Source organism: Perna viridis, chromosome 4, assembly GCF_037379345.1.
Source record: "Perna viridis isolate PV_CMFRI_1.1 ecotype Kerala chromosome 4, ASM3737934v1, whole genome shotgun sequence".
Lineage (NCBI taxonomy): Eukaryota > Metazoa > Mollusca > Bivalvia > Mytilida > Mytilidae > Perna > Perna viridis.
The window spans coordinates 36,050,912-36,064,899 of NC_142448.1; the positions used below are offsets into that span (position 1 = coordinate 36,050,912).

Below are 13,988 nucleotides of genomic sequence, written 5' to 3' on the forward strand. Positions count from 1 at the left end.
TATCTCCCTTTGAAGTCCTCCAACAGTAACTATATTCCTCCATGCACATCTACATATTATGCCCAACCTTCCTATAAATTTCACGAACAAGTTGTGCTGACGAGGTTTTAACATGAAAAATCTATAAGTTGGCTTATCTCCCTTTGGAATCACCAAACAGTAATTATATTCTTTCATGCATATCTACATATGATGCCCAAACTTCCTACACAATTTCATCAAAATACCTCAAGCAATTTAGGAGGTGTCACTGACAAGACATGTGGACAGATGGACAAACAGACCTGGTGATTCCTATATACCCCCAAACTTCGTTTGCAGGGGTATAATTGCTACAACATGAACAATAAAAGTAAATTTTTACACTGAGAGAACAAAACAAAAAAAAAATAACACCAAAAAAAAAACATGAACACAAAGTTAAATTTTTGGTTCTCCTGACATTTTTCATGAAAACCAATGAATGAAGGGAGGCATTACTTTCTACCAATTGATTTCCCTGCCATAAAAATGAGGGTGATAAAAATGGGTATTGAGGCAACAAAAAGAAAATGGAGTGTCTGAGAACCAATTACTTAGCTTTGTGAGGCCTAGTACTTTACTATTAAGTATCTTGCATGATCAGTGTTTATGTAACTAAAGGTTATCTGTACGAAAATGTAGATGGTGTGTTTAGTTAGTTGGCAAACATAAAATTAAAGCTAAGGAAAAGGCTGTGTGAAAAGACTACCAGTTTCCCTACATGCTGCCTAAAACATAGATCTGAGTAAATGTGATTTCTAATGATACACCCAAACAATGGTGATATATATACAAGTGTTACAAACCTCTAAAGTCTCCTCGTCTGAGATCTGTTGTGTGATTAATACAACATTATACATTTGAACACAATTTTAAATAAAGTACAGTTAACTCAACATGATGTTGCATGGATTGTTGTGATAGACATATTCCCACTAGTATGGCAATCCTATCAAACAGGAATTTATTACAGTATCAGACAGAAAGCTTCATCCTTTATTATGTATGCCCATCTCTATAAAGCCACATACAAAATTTTAAAATAATGAAATGGCAATAATTTCCTAACTAGAAATACTGTGAGCAAGCCATCAAGGAGAATTTAATTTCTGCTTCAAGTTGACTTAAATCATTTTATAAGTTTTAGAATGAGGGGAGACATAATGGAAAAGCTCAATCTGGAAATGAAGACAAAATTGTTGAGATGTATACATCAATACTCAGACTTGATACTTCAAATAAGAATCCATGCATTCTTTACCCCCTCCCCCCCACCCCCGCCCGCCAAAAGCCTTCCATTTAAAACAGCACAGCAAAACACAATACAAGTGTAAATCATCCAATGTCTTACATACCAGTATATACCCAACACAAATGTTTGCTAATTCCTAAATAAACCAGTCACAATTTAAATACATCCTTACCCCTGTTTTTGCATTTACAGCCTGACCTAATCCACCACTAAACTGGTCTTCAGACTGATTCATATATGCACTGTAAAGTATAAAACAAATATCTTGAAGTTTAAATTTAGACAGAGCAATTGTTTAAAAAAATTGCTGTTGATTTTTCAACCATTTTTGTTCTAAAGTACAAGATACAAAAAACATCATTAAGGATGTTCACTGCTCATGTTCAGCCATTATTTTTTTCAGATTTCTCTACTCCTCAGGTTTTATCCATTTCATAGCATTGATAACTTTTGCCATGTGACCCCCACTTTTCTTTTCATATTTTCATTAAGCACACCTTAATATGTTATTTGGGAACTGTTTTTTTAATAAATCCTTGTTATTTCTTGGGGAATTTTGATAGATAAATCCTACTAAGACAAAATCTATGAAAAATCAAGAGAAAAATTTTCCAGCCAAAATTTTAAATGCTTATATCTCAAAAATGAGCATACTGACCCATCAATTTTTTCTACTTATATTGTTCTATACCAAAAGATCTTCAAAGATTTCAAAACCCTTGAAATCCTTGTTATTTTTAACCTGAGCAATGAACACCCTGAAGTAAGCATAGAGTATAAATGTAAAAACAAAACCATAAAATTCTATTTTCTTGTAAATAAGAAAATCAATAAATCCAGTGCTCCAGTGTTCTAGTCGTTTAGTGTGTATAAAACCAGTTTGACGAGGTAGACCTTGGATAAGGGAAATGATTCTTGAAATCAGTGAAATGTTTGTATCATATTCAATTTCACAAAAGCCTTTCAAGCTTTTATTTAATACAATGAAATCTGTCCAAGTTACGTTGATGCTTACATGTGATTGATGTAAATTGCTGAATACAAACATTCCAATGAGTTGTGTCCCTTACCTTAGGTCTACCTCCTTAACCCACTATTTCCAGATATTTTCGGTACTACAGTGAACTCATTATTTACCCTGTTGTTTTAACTTTATTCTGTTCAAATGACTGTCTTGATTGCGCAAACATATCAAAATCATCGCTCTGTTGTGTTGTACCATTTTGGCCAACATCTGCAAACAAGGTGAAAAAAGTTTTATTTCATGTACATAGATCACCTTGAACTAAGACCTGTACACTGTATTACCTTGGTAGAGATAAAAGACTTCATAATAAACTTTTCTATGACAAGCTGTTAAACAAGAAGAAATAGCTTAAAGCATTTCATTGAAAGAACTTGTGAAACTGAGATTTCTATATCATGCACTTTCAGCAGTGCTAGATTATTAATATTTCAGTCCATATGGTTTTCTGGTATATACATGTACATGTAAGTGATAACTTCTTCACAACTGCTGTTGTTTTTTTATGAATGTACACTTACTCATATTCTGCATCTGTGTAGTAAGGGGAGGTAAATCCTTAGGAGCCTCCACCACACCATCATCTCCAAGGTCTATCAGGTTACTTGTGGGTGTGCTTGATGAGTCCTCCACCTGTAAAAGTACATGACCAGTTTTACATTTTAAAGTGAATGTTGTTTTAAGACAAAACTTCAAATATTGTAAAACATGTGAAGTAATGCATAAAATACATTAAAGCTACTGATAGAATAGGCTGAAACATTATCCACAGATGAACAGAAAGACTAGATGAATCGCCTCTCTCATACGTGATGGTATAAAAATTTCCTTACCTGGCTGTACGTAGGAGGTGGTGGGGCTACTTCTGGTGTGTCCATTTTTTTCAAATCTGTCTGGGAAGACTGACCAGTTCTGTACCGTTCAAATCTTTCATACCGTAAAAACACATTGTTCAGATCATCATTAATTCTTAATAATTCATCTGAAATGACAACAAAAGACTAATTTCACCTTTATATGTAAAACTGTACATATATAAAATGTCCTTCACAAGGGTCCGGAAATTCTGACAGCCCATGCCAGACATTTCATCATACTTAAGCAGACGTTTGTCAGTCTTTTACATGCTCAGACCGAAAATAAACTTTTTTAGTAGTTATTTTAAGATAAAATTGGAAGTTATGTTATTTCATCACTTACTCTGTCTTTTACAAAATATTAGGTCGAGTGGACGAGTTCTGTTTCGACCATACTTGGACGTTCTAACATGTAAACAAAACACTTTTTCATTACATAGGCAAACAGCCGAAAACTTCCGAGTAATAAAAAATTTTTTTGTATATTTATTTAAATGGTCTGTTGACTTCTGTGTTAAAAAGATTCGAACGATGAATTAATAATTACAAACTACGACTAATTTCTAGTTTCAGTTCCATGTGCTTTCGTTACCTCTGAATGATCGGCGGGAAAATAGTGGACATTTTTCTTAATTATCAACTAATAAATGTATGTAAAATTCTCTGAGTTACATATGTACTTTTAATTCAATTATGCAAATCAACTAATCAGTTACAGGTAAATCACAGCCACAGGTGGTTGCACATTGGCTAAAATTGACACACATCTGTCAATTCATTTTCAATAAACAATTAGGAGACTGGTAGACAGGATGTTTATACACTAATAAAACCATTCACACCGTAATTTATAAGGGTTGACAGTTTTTTATGTCCCACATTAGAAAATGGTCATCGGCCATTTGCAGAATTTGTTGGTCAATGACCGGCATTTTTGACTGTTTCCGGATCCATGGTTCTTCACTCATTATATGTAAAGCAAAGTTCTTTCTGCAATTTTCGCAACTTTTATTTTAGTAATTTATCTTGATATATCACAATATCACCCAAAAAGGACTGCAAAATAGAAAATAGATTTATTTCTTACAATAACATAAACAGAAAAAGGAGCTTCCTTACATCAAGACAAACACCAATAACCAATAAAATATATACAAGTTTCTTTATTGGAATAGACAGACAGCTGACTCCATAGTACATTCACTTATTAAAATATAACTTGATTGGTATATTGACTGACTGATAGTGGTGTGACATCCCATAACAGGTAATACATACAATTTAGGACAAGAACATCTGATCAATTGAACAGACCCTTCTTATTTCTAGTCTAACATGTTTCGCCTGATTTTTCTAGATTTTTATTGTGCTAGCTCACAGAAGACACAGTCTGAGAGTAAATTTGTTACACCACTTGAATGAATTACTTGAAGCTAATTAGAGGTCACTCTATATCTTATAAGTGTGCTAGTGATTATTATCACAGGGATTGGATATGCGCCTAGTGCAGGGGGAGTCGAAGACTCTACTACTGCCGCTGACTAGCCTACTTGTAGGTGGAAAAGAAAGCCGAGTACGTAAGTCTTTCTTGTCAGTGCAAAGCCTCTACCAGTCTAAGACCTCTACAGTGCCTCCTCGCGACAGCACACGGTAACTAGGGTCTAGTATCCTAGGCTAAACTGTAGAGGATCTCGGAGTATCAAGGACCCTAGAGATGCAGTGTGTAGGCCCATAGGCGTGTGGATACGCCCTAGCACTCATCAACCTTGATCCAGCTATGGGTTAAATAGCATCACACTACTGCCTTGTAGAAGGCTTTGGACAGTCAAAGGCTATGGGAGAAAACCCAGACAGAAAATCCGTAAAGATGGTACTCATTAGCATGGTGATGCATCCATCTAAGGGAAGGATCCCCCTACAGAAAATCTACTGGTCCTCCAAGTTATGGGGGAAACAGTACTATACTCAGGAAGAGAAGATGGAAAACATCAGCAGGGAGTAGCCATCATTCTAAAGAAAGGAGTAGACAGAACCCTGATGGAATGGAAACCAGTCAGCAACAGATTGATCATGGCTAGACAGAGGGGTAAACAAGTTAATATGACGCTACTTCAGTGCTATGCTCCAATAAATGATGCCAGCGATGAAGACAAAGATGCATTCTATGAGCAACTTCAACAAGAGTTAGATCAAACCCCACATCATGACATCAAAATAATTATGGGTGACCTGAATGCAAAAGTAGGCAATAACAACTTGAACTTTAAAAGAACTATGGGTACACATGGATGTGGTAGTATGAATGAAAATGGTGAAAGATTAACTGACTTCTGCAACATCAACAACTATGTCATTGGAGGCACACTATTCCCTCATAAGGATATCCACAAGTTAACGTGGTATTCACCAAACTTAAGAGACAGAAATCAAATTGACCACATCATGATAAATGGAATGTGGAGACGATCTTTGATAGATGTAAGAGTCAAAAGAGGAGCTGATGTAGAAAGTGACCATCAACTTGTTACAGCAAATATCAGACTGTGTTATGATACAGAAAAACTTAACATCTTGAAGGTAAAAAATGACTTTTCAATAACACTCAAGAATCGCTATGAAGCGTTAAATATCTTGGAAGATGTTGTGGATGATATTGATGAAAAATGGAACAAAATAACCGACATATATACAAAAACAAGCGAAGAGTGTTTAGGTTTGCGACAAAAGCAAAAACATAAGGATAACACCTGAAACTTGGAAAACAATAAATAATAGAAGAGAGATTAAAGCCAAAAGAGATAAGACCAAATCACCTCGGCTAAAAGAAAGACTCCAACAAGAATACAGCTCAATGCAAAAAGAAGTTAAGAAACTAGTTCGAACAGACAAACGAAATTTTATGGAAGAGCTAGCAAATAATGCAGAAGAAGCAGCACAGAAAGGAGAATAGAGTAAATTATACAAAATTACAAGAACTATATGTGGGAAGAATAGATCATCTCCAAATTTACCTGTCAAAGACAAACAGGGTAACATATTAACCTCAGAAAGCGGTCAAGAAAAAAGGTGGACAGAACATTTTGAAGAGTTACTTAACAGGCCACCACCTTCTCAAGAACCGAAAATTAAAGATGCAGAAGTAGAGGTTGACATAGATAAAGAACCAACAGAAATATCTGAAATCATAACAGCAATCAAAAGTCTGAAAAGTGGCAAAGCACCAGGTAGTGATAATCTCAATGCAGAACTCTTTAAAAACGATCCATACCTATCCGCAAAAATTCTCCATCCCATCTTCCAAGATATCTGGAATAAGACCAAAGTATCAGATGAGTGGAACAAAGGAACCATCATAAAATTACCAAAGAAAGGGTCATTAAATGATTGTAATAACTGGTGAGGTATTACTTTGATTTCTATCCCAAGTAAGATACTAGCCAAAGTTGTCATCAAAAGAATTGCAAGATCTGTAGATGAACTATTGAGAAAAGAACAAGCTGGATTTAGACCAGGTAGAGGCTGCATCGACCAAATTTTCATGCTACGCAATATGATTGAGCAGAGCACTGAATGGCAGAGACAACTCTATATTAACTTTATAGATTTTGAAAAAGCTTTTGATAGCACACATAGAGAAAGTTTATGGAAAATAATTAGATCATACGGAATACCACAACAACTTATAGACGTCATCAAAAGTTTCTACACGTACTTCAGATGCAGAGTCGGAAACAACAGCGACACGTATTTCAATGTAAAAACTGGAGTCCATCAAGGCTGTGTTATGTCATCAACACTTTTCATCATAGCCATTGATTGGGTGATGCGACAAACAACGAAAGATACACCAAGAGGCATCAGATGGAATACCTTCTCCATCTTGGAAGATCTAGACTTTGCTGATGACATAGCTTTGCTTTCTCACACCCACCAACACATACAAGAAAAGAATAGCAAATTGGGCTAAACAGCAACAAAAACAAAACCGAGGTTATGATGTTGAATGTAAACACACCAACACCTATCAAACTGTACGAATAATGTCTACCTTTTACCAACAAATTCACATACCTCAGTAGTATAGTTACAACTGATGGAGGTGCGGAGAGCAACATCCACCTTAGACTCTCAAAAGCAAGAGGAGCATTTAATAGCTTGCAACCTGTCTGGAGATCAGGACAGTACACTATCTGCACCAAACTAAAATTGTATAACAGTTGCGTCTTGCCTATCCTGCTTTATGGGTCAGAGTGCTGGAGGATAACAGAGTTAGACCAACACAAACTCTCAACCTTTCACACCAGGAGTCTGAGGAGGATCCTAAGAATATTTTGGCCTCTTAAGATCAGTAATCAGGACCTCCTTAATAGATGCCAACAAGACAACATGGCCACCATCATTATGAAACGAAGATGGAAGTGGTTAGGACATGTCCTGCGAAAAGACCCAAAAGACAACACAAAAATAGCCCTATTCTGGACACCTGAGGGAAAACGCAGGAGAGGATGCCCAAAGATCACCTGGAGACGCACCATTGAAGCAGAAGTCAAAGAACATAAGAAGACTTGGGGCACATTACAGAAACTTGCCAATGATAGACAAGAGTGGAGGAACTTCATTGCTGCCCTACATGCCAGTGGCGTAAAGGGCAGTAAGTAAGTAAGTATATCTTATAAACCATGTGCCAGAGGTAGAAGTAGATAATACCAATTTTAAACTTAGGGCATATTTATTTTTTTCTTCAAATCATTTTCCATATTGATGCTATACTTACTTGTAACTTCTTCATTAGCTATTTTATCTAATAAATCTACTAATCTTTGTTGCATTTGTCTGTTAGTTCTGTTTAATTCCTGAAATATTTTATACCACTATGAATAACTATGAAAAACTAAGAGAAAGCTTCTAAAATGGATATCCAACTGTCATTTGGACTTCAAAATGCTTAAAAGTCTGCAGAAAAAACCAACAACAATTATCTTCCTTTGTGGACATCCACATATTGATGCTTGAGTTAACATGGTGAAAAACAAGAAAGACAAGTGAGTGAAGGTGACCATCAAAGATAATAGTTATTGGCCTATAACCTCATTAGAGTTAACAAAGCCATGAAAGTAGTCATTGGTTTCAAACACTATTGAGCTGAAAAAAAAAAAATAATAAGCAAGATCACAGAAAATTTCATGAAATAGCGATAATCAGGAATTTTGAGTCAGGTTAAAGGCCTTACCTGTAATAATTCCAGATCTGAGGAATTTTGAGGCAGGGTTAAAGGCCATACCTGTAATAATTCCAGATCTGAAGAAGTTTGGGTCAGAGTTAAAGACCTTACCTGTAATAATTCCAGATCTGATGAATCAACATTGGATGGATTTAACTCTGTCAACATGTCGCCCATCACCTTTATATTACCATTGACTATTGTCAGTTCACTTTTTAACTTTGTCATTTGTTCCACTGAAGGGTTGATGGGACCTGTAGGTGCCTGTATTGGAACTTGTACTGGCATCGGGACCTGTCCCATTTGTGCTGGTGGTTGATCCTGAAAACAGATGTCTTTCACACTCGGTCATGGGGAAATGGGTTTGATCACAGGAATGTCAGACAGAATTTCTTTTACTTGTTGAACATACAGGGAAAAGGCAAAATATGCCATTCTGTCAGACACACTAAAAATCTAGTCCATCTGGTACATGTATGTGCACTCTGTGTAAACGTTGCTCTCAAAAATTTACTGATTACATGTGGAGATGGAAAGGCAGCAAGGCATTGTAAGATAAAATGGAAATAACATTTTCTATTGCACTTCTACTGTTATTGGAGATGACTACCATTCATTTTTACGGAGATATACCTAAGGAAAGGGACACAACTCTTATAAATCATTGGAATGTTTGTATTCACCATATTACAACAATCTCATGTAAGCATCTAATTAACTTTGATTCATTTTATTCTGCTTCAAATGAAAGCTTTAGAGGCTTTGGTGAAATTGAGTAAGATGCAAACATATCACTGATTTCATGAGTTGTGTCCTTTACCCTAGGTCTACTTCCTTAAGATATTGGATTTTCTACCTACTTTCAGTAGTTGAACAAAATGCTATTTGGAATTACTGTTAGTTAAAGTAAAAATTCTCAATGTATATCAATCCTTAAAGTAAGCATATTGTAATATCGATTTCATATATACATATATATATTTCAGTTCTGTATAAATACAATTGTTTTCTTGGTAATTTTTCTTTTCTTCTAATAGCAAAGTACATAAACATATAATTTTTTCTGTAATTATTAGCTTAAAAGAGTAAATGCACCAGGAAAATTTCTCACCACAAAATAACTCTTTAGGTTTAGTTTGTAGGCTTTATTAATAAACAGTAATTCTCTAAAACGTATGGAAAACTCTGAAATCTGCAGTTAATTTTTTATTATCACAATCTGAACACTTAGTAGGAAAGTTTTAAAAGTCTTTGTGAAATTTATTTAAAATGTCATGATAAAAATATCATTCTAAGAACTTACAGTGCGTAAACTAGGTTGTCGCTGGCGAACAGGTTCAGGTTCTGGTTGACTCTATAAAAAATCATAAAAATAAGATTATTTGACCAGGCTATAATATAAAATAGCTTGCAGTGCTCTTAAGTTTTTGAAATTTTCGCCTTTACAGTAAAACTGTCCTACAACAGGAATCCCAATTTAAAAATGTCAATTTCCTATAGGCTAAAGTTTATTCTTTACAAACGACATAAATGGAAAACTTTAGAGCAATTGCCTTAATTTTAGTCTCTAGTCATTTACATAGTGACTCTATGAATGTCAAATAATGACATTTATAAAGGTAATACAGGACTGTAGAAACCCAGATCCATTTCCACAGGTAGGGACTTGCAACAGTTTATTAACACATAACTTTTTTTTACAGTTAATCTGACTTTCATAAAATTAATGTATTTAAATCAGCTTTCAACCTAGTATCAAACATATACATAATAGGTAAATTAGAGTATTGTTAATATCATGAAACAATGCAGGGTACGTAAATATGTAACTTGATGAGATATGTTGAAGTTCTATGACTTCACAATCTATCAATGCTGGAGAATACATTGGATAATTGTGACCTCAACAATATACCAATGCTGGAGAATACATTGGATAATTGTGACCTCAACAATCTACTCATGCTGGAGAATACATTGGATAATTGTGACCTCAACAATCTACCAATGCTAGAGAATACATTGGATAATTGTGACCTCAACAATCTACCAATGCTGGAGAATACATTGGATAATTGTGACCTCAACAATCTACCAATGCTGGAGAATACATTGGATAATTTGACCTCAACAATCTACCAATGCTGGAGAATACATTGGATAATTGTGACCTCAACAATCTACTCATGCTGGAGAATACATTGGATAATTGTGACCTCAACAATCTACTCATGCTGGAGAATACATTGGATAATTGTGATCTCACCAATCTACCAAAGCTAGAGAATACATTGGATAATTGTGACCTCAACAATCTATTCATGTTGGAGAATACATTGAATAACTGTGACTCCACAACCTACCCATGCTGGAGTATACACAATATGTTGTGTAACTAGACAACTTATCTTCGCTAGTGGTTTCACAACCTGTACAGTATATAAAAAAAAGTCATGTGACTGCCCAACCTACCCTTGCTGGTGTATATATAGGTGCCATGTGATCTAGGTCTGTCATAGGAAATTCTATGCCTTTGGCTTTTAAGTCATTATAGCATTTTTCAACTTCTTTCAAGTCCGGTTGTCCTCTAAATGCATCTGACCACATCTAAAATAAAAATAAATAACATCACTTAAATATTCATTTCACCATTGATTTTAGGAATTTTTTCTCTCTTAATTAAAGGTTCATTTCTAAATAATGCCATTTTTCAAATTTCAAAGTGATTGTATTTACCATTGAAATTGTTAAATTATCTAAACTTCTCTATGAAATGTTACATTTAAAATTAATGTTTTGCCTAGCAGAATGATACTAGTTAGTTCCAATATGTTTATATAAAAAAAAAAAAAAAAAAAAAAAAAAAAAATTAAATTTAAGGAATATTCTTACTTTTGAACAGGTTATATGAAATATGAAATACACTAATAAAACAGTATGTCCCGTGCAGGTCCGGGTGTCAAAAGAATAGGCCTGCAGCAGCGCTAAGCTTGTCGTAAAAGGTGACTTAATAGTGCTCAGAAACCTAGCCGGGGGCTAGGCCCTCTGCCCACAGAGCACCTGGGATGTGTGCCCCAGGTGGTGGAATGGGGTATCCCTGGTGTGTTACATGTTGGGGTTGTCAGGCTATAATACAGAAAACCTGACCACAAACCATAGTGTTGCACCGTGTTGGGAAAAATGCCACGTTCCTTGCACATTAAATAACCCTGCTGTGATATTCGATAGGAGTAGGAACCTTTGCGCTCCACCACAGGAGGCTAAATTGCCCTACCCTACCCATCTCCCTCCTTCGTCTTGTGGCAATCAAAATTTGTCGACCCTTTTTTCCTTATGTCCCATCCCTTTTTTCATTTCATCATCATCATTTCATGTTCATATTACCATCCATTTCATGTTCATCCCCTGAATACAGCCGAAATATTGCTGCTCGGGCGTTAAACCCTAACAATCAATCAATCAATCATATAAAACAGTATGAAGCAATACATAGAGTAATCACTGGCCAAAACCAGGTAATTCTGCATAACCTGCTAAAAAAATATAACAATTCTTTTGATTTAAGTTCTAAAGGATTTCAACATAAATATCAAGAATGGATTAGTATTCAAAACTATTTTTGTTTGGGATTATTTGAATCATGGACTGCAGACCAATTAACATTGATGACCTCACAGTACCAAACAAGGTTATACAAAATAACCTGGTTTGCTCAGAGACAGACAGCAAATCAGAAAGCTGGTTACAAAACAATTTTTTTTATTTCTACCAATGGTAAAAACATTTACCTCCTCAATGTTTGACGAGCTAAGGCTGCCCGAATAATTTTATAATTGATTTTTACCTGCAGTTTAAGATATACTGCAGGTATTTTCATGGAAGTTCTCCAGATTTCATTACAGTCAAACCTATATATTTACAAATGTATTGGAGGTATTTTTATGGAAGTTCTAGAGATGTTGCTAGTCAAGCCTTTGTGTTTTGCCAATTACATTTTTCATCAATAAAAGAAAATTACATGTTTGTGATCTATTAGTGGTTTTTATTCATACATGTACCTGAATCAAGCTAAGAACTTTCTCCTGTAGTGCTTGAGGAGGATCATACTTTGGACCTATAACTTTCACCAAATCTCCCATGAAGTCTTTAGAAGAAACTTGTAGGTGAAATTTCCTTCCACAATTCTTAACACATGTCTCTAAACACTGAAAAATAAATTTATGAATTAAATTGAATTAGATGCCATGAAATGTTATTTATATGAAGCAGCAACTAATATCAAAGGGTTTTATTTATTTATAGCAGTTTCCCAACCGGGTTTCGAGTGAAAATTAAAGTTTCCCAACTGAAGGGACTAATTGGCATACATTTGTGTTAAAAAGATGACTAAAACTCAAGATATATGTCTGTCAAAATGGTCAAATAAAGTTGTATAAGAGCCTAAACCACTATAAAATAAAGGGCTATGTGAAACCTATCTTTGAAAGAAATAAAACACCAAATTTGCTGGTTTTAAATCTGAATCTGGGATTCTGATTTGTAAAACAAAGAGCTTTGCAGAGTGCAGCATGATACAACCACAGTGGTTGGACCCTGAATAGTTCACGCAAGTGAGAACACAACAGAAGTTTTTGACACACGTACACATAAGTACTTACAGTTCATTATGGACACAACAACTGGTTTGGAAACAAAAATCAATGAAAAAAATATTGAAAGTTTGTTATACTGTGTCGTTCTAAAGTTTGTACAGATATGGTATATCAACCAATCAGGATTCCTAAAACAGGCACACAAAATCAATATAATTTCTTTTTACAAGGACATGAGTGGAAGTGTCAACAGTAAACCTATATCTTACCGATCAACATTTGTATGCCTAACTTCAAAATTCTAGCAATCAGGCAGACAACTGCCTGCTGAACTTTTACTTGCCCCTAAAAAATTGATGTCGCTTAAGGCAATCAGACTAGCCTACTTGATGCCTTAAGGGACTTCGGAAGATTTCAGGTTTAGAAATATTCATGGTTTATGCAGGGTTCAGATAAGATAAATCCACTTTAATTCAAAATGCATTGTAATTGACATGAACAGGCTTGTCTGGTAGAGAAGGTTTGTCTCTTTAGTTTATGCAGGATTCATAATACTTACAGTTAATGTGTACATTACAGCTGTGTGGTTCTTCCCCATGTTCTGTGAAAGTCTTTTCTTAATTGCTTTTATGGCATCTTTTGCCCTAGAAGAAGGAAAAAAGGTTTAACATCATATTTTCAGACACATTAAACATGTAAATCCACAAGCATGCATACATAACATACACAGGTACAAGATATAGTAACAGATCAAGAACAATAATGCATATTCTCATTTTTTTAACTGACACATCAAACAGGGTCTGGTTTCATAAAAATTGAGATTTTCCTAAAATCCTTCCTCAACTCAAATTTTGACCAATTAGATCACTTAAAATTGAAGATTTGAGGAAAAATAGAGAACTTGAGGAAATTCTAAACTTGAGATTTTTTAATGAAACCCAGGCCAGATAACAATAACATAAATGTTGAAATATCTCAATTTTCCTACAGTTTAGCCAGTCTTGGACAGTAGATAAAG

At 34.9% G+C, this 13,988-nt stretch overlaps 1 protein-coding gene across 5 annotated transcripts in view; it reads right to left on the minus strand.

The window, feature by feature from the left end:
* LOC148619917 (target of Myb1 membrane trafficking protein-like) overlaps nt 1–13,988 on the minus strand; it is a 28,418-nt gene that overhangs the window by 12,046 nt on the left and 2,384 nt on the right. For 2 of the 5 annotated variants that reach the window (XM_088580340.1, XM_088580338.1), the window contains exons 3-13: nt 13,527–13,611; nt 12,434–12,580; nt 10,848–10,982; nt 9,679–9,729; nt 8,487–8,696; nt 7,929–8,007; nt 3,131–3,279; nt 2,819–2,930; nt 2,411–2,507; nt 1,446–1,515; nt 828–851 (exon numbers count right to left, since the gene is read on the minus strand). In XM_088580340.1, the coding sequence (XP_088436466.1) occupies nt 828–851; nt 1,446–1,515; nt 2,411–2,507; nt 2,819–2,930; nt 3,131–3,279; nt 7,929–8,007; nt 8,487–8,696; nt 9,679–9,729; nt 10,848–10,982; nt 12,434–12,580; nt 13,527–13,611 (1,159 nt within the window). Of the gene's footprint in view, nt 1–602; nt 648–827; nt 852–1,445; nt 1,516–2,410; nt 2,508–2,818; nt 2,931–3,130; nt 3,280–7,928; nt 8,008–8,486; nt 8,697–9,678; nt 9,730–10,847; nt 10,983–12,433; nt 12,581–13,526; nt 13,612–13,988 lie in introns of all 5 variants that reach the window. The other 3 variants (XM_088580341.1, XM_088580339.1, XM_088580337.1) reach the window with 2 other exon arrangements.